Genomic DNA, 7,500 nt, shown 5'->3' on the forward strand with positions numbered 1-7,500 from the left:
GGGGCCTCTTGCATGCTTATTTGCTCTGCTCATAATATTCATTGTTGGGCTGCACTGAAAATAGATTAGCATGATGATCTGAAACAGGCATGCTATTTCACCGCAAGGCAAATTCTCCTCTTGCTGTTCCTTCAGCAGCATGAAAATGAGTTTCCACACTGAATAAGGTTTGTAGCATAGTGTGATGTCAACAGTGAGTGTGTGTTTGCAAAAATTGCGTTTCTGGGGCGGTGAGAATAAATGAGAACTGCTGAATGCAATTAACTTCCTGACTTGCATGCACTTTGCACACCGTTCACAAACACTCCCACAGGCCACTGCCGTGGCTCAGGCGGCAGGGCACTGCACTGCTACACCGGCGACCCGTATCCTTTGCCGACCCTTCCCCGTCTCTCTCTCCCCACTTGCTTAACGCTCTCACAAATACAGGGGAAATCAATATCTAACTATACAAAAAACAACATGGGAACACTCTTCTATACTTTATTTATTTTCGAGATTGACCCAAATATTATTTTTTAACCTGTGCTTATTTGCTATGTAATTATTAGTGTTTACGCTGTGCATATCTAACCATAACCCTAGCTCTATACAATAGTGTAGGAAGGACATAATGTTATACACTGTGTTGACACCTATACGTCATTTATTGAAAAAGGGTCACTAATATAAAGTGCTATCATTTACGATAGACAGGGAGGGTAACCTTAATAAATGCATGTGGGCTGGAGATTATCTGTTGAGTAGGATGGAGGGGGTTTCACAAACCTGGTCTGGGGAGGGTCGGTGGTTGACGGCTGGCTGGGCAGGACCTCGCGGTGGGCCCCTGTGGTGACCAGGATGTCCTGGGTGGTGCGGAGGATGATGAGGGTGAGGGTGGGGAGGATGGTGGCCGTCATCGTAGTTGTCAGCAATGAGCTTCATCCTGCTCTGTGTCTGCTTGACAAGAGAAAGAATCAGAATCATCATCAGAATCATCGTCATCGTTGTCGTCATCAACATCATTGTCATCATTGTTGTTCTTATCATCACCATCATCATAATACCACATTACATTGCACATACAGCAGACAATTTCATCCAAAGAGATTTATAGGTATTTAGGTACAGGGTATTAGTTACACACCCTAAAACTATGTGGGGCACTTGAACCAGCAACTTTCTGACACCAAAAACGGACAGCCTAACCGTTAGACCACAGCTGCCCTATCATCATCATCATCATCATCATCATCATCATCATCATCATCATCATCATCCCACAATGCATTCAGCACAATGGCATTCAATCACTCACAATCAGGTAACTGCCCAAAGAAGAAAAGAATGCAATTCAGCATTGTAATCATCATGATCACGACTGCTATTCCAACATCATCATTACCAGCGAGTGAGTGGCACAGTTAGCATGAAAGCTATGCAATAGGGTTGACTGTGGACACCCATCAGACTGTCCTGATTACATCCCAGACTCAGACATGCAGACTAAGGGGAATTTCTGAAGGAGAGAGAGAGGGAGAGAGAGAGAGAGAGAGAGAGAGAGAGAGAGAGAGAGAGAGAGAGAGAGAGATAGAGAGAGAGAGAGAAAGAAAGAGAGAGAGAGTGGAAGAGAGAGAATGGAAGAGAGACAGGAAGAAAGACAGACGGAGATGGAGTGAGAAATACAGAGAGGTGGAGTGAACGAGAAGATAAAGAAGAAAGAGAGGGAGAGAGAGGTGGTGGTGAATAGAGGAGATGAAGGAGTAGAATAAGTGCTTTGTCGGCACCAGATGCTGCATCCAGCCAAAATAACATAATTCTGTTGGACGTCACACTTTGGGTCCAGATTGTGCAGTAATTGGATTAAAGTATTCCTGTCATGGGGAGGAGGAAAAAAGTGATGGACACCCCTTTCATGCGGGATCACCCGCCCAGCCGCATGGCATTATGGGTAGTGGGCCCCTTTCAGGTTGATTAATGAGGGTGATTTTCTCTATCAATGATTAAAATTGATTAAAATTGCCCAGAAATATGCGCTCCACTCGGGAGTTCTGGGTCGCTCGCTCGCTTGCTTTTGTGTGTTGCATACTTTATGGCATACTTCAACAGGAGATAACCTTTTGACATACATCCAGCCACACACACACACATAAACACACACGCACACGCACACGCACATACACACACACACACACACTGTCTCTCTCACAGACTCTCTCTGTCTCCCAGTCTCTCTCCCTCTTTCTCTCTTAGATACACAGTCCCCCCCCACACACACTTCCTCTCTTTCGTCTCTGTCCCTTTATCTCAGATAGACACTCAAACACACACACACACACACACACACACACACACACACACACACACACACAGACACAGACACAGACACAGACACAGACACACACACACACACACACACACAGACACACACACACACACACACACACACACACACACACACACACACACACACACACACACACACACACACACACATTATCACAGAGCAATCAAGGGCTTAACTTTAATCATTAAGCCATCAGTGAGCCATCAGGGAGCTATGCCTCCAAGTATGCGACTGAAATCCTGCTCAGTCACAGAAAGATGTATGTGTGCACAACCCAGTTCGGGCCATTATGTAACCCACTTTCTCACAGCCGACAGAGGACCCAGTAACCGCCTAAGTTGTACGAAAAAAGAATAATATGCTGCGATATTCCATTACAACAAGCCGTAGCGCTCTCTTTATGGCAACGCTCACACGCAGAACTTGCCGTTTACTGCTCACCAAACACCTATGATACGCTGTGCTACGCTACAGCTTACGCGCCAGTCACAGTCGTGTCCTCAGGCCGTGCCCAGTCTGGCCCATCCACCAGTGACCATTAAAGTCGCTGCTATTAAAGCTTATTACACGCGACAATACCCAGGCCACCCCTGAAACATACTGCAACACGACTACTACTACCACTCCTTGGCACAGGGTTTCGGGATTCAGCAGCACGAACGTGATGTAGAAGGAACCACTTACATGGGGTTAGGGAGCGGTGGGGTGTGGGTGGTGTTTGGGGGATGGCGTAGACGTTTTTTTTTTGCGGGAGAGATGTACTTAGAGCAAAGGGAGTCCATATGTTCACTGGACTGGACAGTGTAATGGGGACCTCGGATAACTATTAAAGTTAATACTGCATGAATTGACATGACAGCTAAGTGCTAAATGACATGTTGAGTATGAGGCGGTGCAGAAAAAAAAAATGTCTTCTCCGTGTCGGAGGAATCCTGGAGCAACCCCAACTAGGGTAGCGGCTCAGCTTAGCTCATGGGGGGAAGGAAAAAACACAAAAATATGGCAGTGGAAACCACAGCAGAGGATCTCAAGATATATTCTTTGTGTGTGTGTGTGTGTGTGTGTGTGTGTGTGTGTGTGTGTGTGTGTGTGTGTGTGTGTGTGTGTGTGTGTGTGTGTGTGTGTGTGTGTGTGTGTGTGTGTGTGTGTGTGTGTGTGTGTGTGTGTGTGCATGCATATGTGTCTGTGTTTGTACTGTATGTGTGTGTGCGTGCCTGTATGCATGTGCGTGTCTCCGTCTGTGTCTTTGTGTGTTTGTCTGTGTCTTTGTGTGTTTGTCTGTGTCTTTGTGTGTTTGTCTGTGTCTTTGTGTGTGTGTGTGTGTGTGTGTGTGTGTGTATGTGTGTGTGTGTGTGTGTGTGTGTGTGTGTGTGTGTGTGTGTGTGTGTGTGTGTGTGTGTGTATGTGTGTGTGTGTGTGTGTGTGTGTGTGCGTATGTGTGTGTGTGTCTTTGTGTGTGTGTGTGTGTGTGTGTGTGTGTGTGTGTGTGTGTGTGTGTGTGTCTGAGAACCAGCGCAGACAGACCCAGGAAGAGATGATGAAAGCCACCTATAAAGCTCACAGTGGGGCTGGAGCAGGAACTGGGGAACACAGAACAGTGAATCAGGAAGACAGGGGGAGAGGGAGATGAAGTGAGAGAACGGAAGAGAGGAAGAGGAAAAAAGTGCAGGATGGCGAGAAAGAAAGAGAAATGGAGAGCGAGAGAGAGAGAGATGAACTGAATTGATAGAGATGGAACACAGAGATAGAGAGAAGAGGAAGAAAACAGAGTGAGACAAAGAGACAGAGGAGACAGAGAGAGAGAGAGAGAGAGAGAGATAGAGAGAGAAAAGAAAAGGAGAAATAAGGAGAAAGAGAGAAAAAGAAGAGGGGAGAGAGAGAGAGAGAAAGAGAGAGAAAGAGAGAGAGAGAGAAGACAGACAGACAGAGGAGGAGGGGAACGAGGCCTTGACATCTTTGTGTAGTGACGAGGTCCGTGTGTTATTGGCGCACTGGTGTGATGACATGTGCAGTTACAGTAATGACAGAGCAGTCGTTATGGAGATGACAAGCCAGCCAGGAACTTCCTGACAGTCGGACGATGACGCATGTAATGAACACTCCTGGGTGAAGATGTGCGGAGACCTGCTGCGAGACAACTTTTCATCCACTCCTCAAGCCTGAGAGTTGAATAAAAAATACAAAAGGACCCCGTCATGTGTGCTGTTATGTGGAAACTACTACCTATGGTTTCTGGGCCGAAATAACCTTTCCACGGTTTTGGGGGGTTTGGAGTAAGATTTAAAATTGAGTACACTAACAAGGTGACATCTGCAAAGTACAACAAGAACTGATTTTAAAAATGAAAGGTCGGCCCCGGCTCAAACGGTTGGGGCATTCACTGTTGCGTCGGGGGACCTGGGTTCGAGTCAGACCCGGAATCATTTCCTGATCCTCCGCTGTCTCTCTCTCTCAATCACTTGCTGTTACTATCTCACACCGTCCTATCAAATAAAGGCATAAAAGCCCCTAAGCAGTTTTATCTCACACCTACAAGACCCCGAGGAGTTTCAAGAATGTTAGATGAGAGTATTAATTGTGATTTAAAAGTGGTGTTGTGAAGGTTCTGCGGTTCAGAGGAAATGGCTCTGAGGGTCGCATGTGGTCCCCGGGCCTGAGTTAGCCCACTTCTGGTATATGGTGTCTACTTTAGTAGTATGTGCCACAGCTAACCACTCTGTTTGAGTTTTGTTTTAACCCCTTAGCGCAGAGCCTCTGTCACCAAAATTGTAATGGCTAATTCTTAATCTGTTACTTAAGGATGTCCGTAATGTCATAGCAATGTTGTTATGATGTAGTTGAGTATTTTTAGCAAATAGCGAATAGGCCCGCCGGCGACCCTATCTGCACTAAGAGGCTACATACTTTACCAACCAACCACCCCAACTGTAGGATACTCAATGAAATAGATCGGTATAGACATGCAGTAAATATAGTTTAAACATGAGAGCGTTGGCTTTTAAACGGAAACAATGCACGCCTACTGAGCCAAAATAACCTCTGTGGTTTTGGGAGTTAAGATATTTAAGATGAAACTTTGATTAAATCAACTTCAACTGTCAAGTACAAGTGGCGCTTCAAAAATGGATGGCTCAAAGATTATGTTTCATTCCATTATGTGTACTGTATAGAGCCTAACTTGTTATTATTATATGATGTAAGGAAGGATTGCGGCTCACCATGGCTTCATACTTTCACAGCCGTGGGTGCCATTATACGAAGCGCGCTGTAAATCTTCATTATCTGGTGAGTAATATTACACTTAATAGTATAAACACGGCGTTACGAAGGCGAAAAAATATAGGTCCGATAACATGACCATAAGAGGGTTCCGTCAGATCTGCAAATGCCATGTTTCTGATAAGTACATACCGATTTGTATCATGACACTGACCTAAGAGCATTTGTCAGTCTAGCGCAATATTTTCAACTTATCAGATTGTGTCAGAGAACATTGTTGGTGGACTGGCCCCATTTGTAAGTGTGTGGTTGTGGGAGCGAGTGTGTGTGTGTGTGTGTCTGACTAAGGGTGTGTATGTATATGTGTAAGAGAGAGAGTGTGCCCATGGGTGTGTGTGTGTATGAGTGTGAGTGTGAGTGTGAGTGTGAGTGTGAGTGTGTGTGTGTGTGTGTGTGTGTGTGTGTGTGTGTGTGTGTGTGTGTGTGTGTGTGTGTACGTGCGTGCGTGTATGTGTGCATGCAGGCGTGCATGTGTTTGTGTCTGTGCATGCATGCGTGTGTATCTGTGTCTGTGAGCATGTGATCATGTGTGTGTGTGTGTGTGTGTACATGCGTGCATGTGTGAGCTTTTGTGTTAGCGCTTGCATGCATGCATGCATATGTGCGCCTGTCTGCACATCCATGGTCGGTGTGTGTGTGTGTGTGTGTGTGTGTGTGTGTGCGTAGAGGCAGGGCTGCTGACAGCTTTTGCTGGGCCCAGGACAAAGTCATCTGAAAGGGCCCCCTACCCAATACATGCAATGTAAATGGGACCCAATTCTGGGCTCCCTATCTCCATGGGCCCAGGACAACATTCCCCTTTGTCCTCCCTGACGGCGGGCCTGGGTACAGGCACCAGGTGCTGAGGGTGGCTGGTTGGCTGGATGGCCTGGCCTGGCTTGGCTGGAAGGGCCTCTGAAGTGGCCGCTCTGTTAGGCGGGTTAATGAGCAGAACCACAAACACGGCTAGCAGGCGCTCTGATGAATGAGTGGGGCACGCAGCCGGTTGTGTGGCCCACCTGTCTGCATACTGGCAGCTTAACACACCTGCCTGCCTGCCTAACGTTCACACACTACAGAGATAGACACGTACCTGCATACACACTGTACTGTAAAGTACATACGGCGTACATACGGCCGGCACACGCACGCACGCACTCACACACACACACGTGAACATCATTCTAACACTGTGCCACATACAGTTATACTGTTACACATTGAGAAGAAAGACTGAAAAAAAGAGAGAGAGAGAGAGAGAGAGAGAGAGAGAGAGAGAGAGAGAGAGAGAGAGAGAGAGAGAGAGAGAGAGAGAGAAATATTACGGTGCATTCATCTGCCAATCAACTTTTCTCCTTTTTCCATCATGACATCTTTCAACCACATCAGAGGGAGAGAGAGAGAGAGAGAGAAAGAGAGAGAGAGAGAGAGAGAGAGAGAGAGAGAGAGAGAGAGAGAGAGAGAGAGAGAGAGCGCGGAGAGAGAGAGAGAGAGAAAGTGCGAAGAGAGAAGGTAAAGTTTCTGCGTGTTCCTCTGTGGTTGCCAGGGCAGGCTGATTGGGGTGCTCCTGAGGTCACTCTCTCCAGCAGACGTGGAGCTCCCCCCCTTTCACAGCCAGAATAAAATATGGCCTCTTCCTCCTCAAGCACTCCCTCTCCTCCTCTTTCCCTCGCCCCTCTTCCTCCCTGACTCTCCTCCTCCTCTACCTCCTCCTTTCACTCCCACCTCATCCTCCCTCCCTCTGCTTCTCCATCTTCCCTCTCCTCCTCCTCTTCCTGGTCATCCTTTCACTTCCCCCTCTTACTCCCTCCTCCTCCTTCACTCCCTCCTATGCCTCCCTCCCTCTCTTCCTCCATTCATCTCATCCTCCTCCTCTTCTACCTCCTCCTTCGCCTTCGATGTCTCCTAATCCTCCG

General features: G+C 47.1%; 1 protein-coding gene across 1 annotated transcript in view; it reads right to left on the reverse strand.

The window, feature by feature from the left end:
- LOC134457469 (ERC protein 2) overlaps positions 1-7,500 on the reverse strand; it is a 464,874-nt gene that overhangs the window by 52,554 nt on the left and 404,820 nt on the right. The window contains exon 16 of the mRNA XM_063209477.1: positions 769-939. Coding sequence (XP_063065547.1) covers positions 769-939 — 171 coding nt within the window. The remainder of the gene's footprint in view (positions 1-768; positions 940-7,500) is intronic.

This window comes from Engraulis encrasicolus, chromosome 10 (assembly GCF_034702125.1).
Source record: "Engraulis encrasicolus isolate BLACKSEA-1 chromosome 10, IST_EnEncr_1.0, whole genome shotgun sequence".
Taxonomy (NCBI): domain Eukaryota; kingdom Metazoa; phylum Chordata; class Actinopteri; order Clupeiformes; family Engraulidae; genus Engraulis; species Engraulis encrasicolus.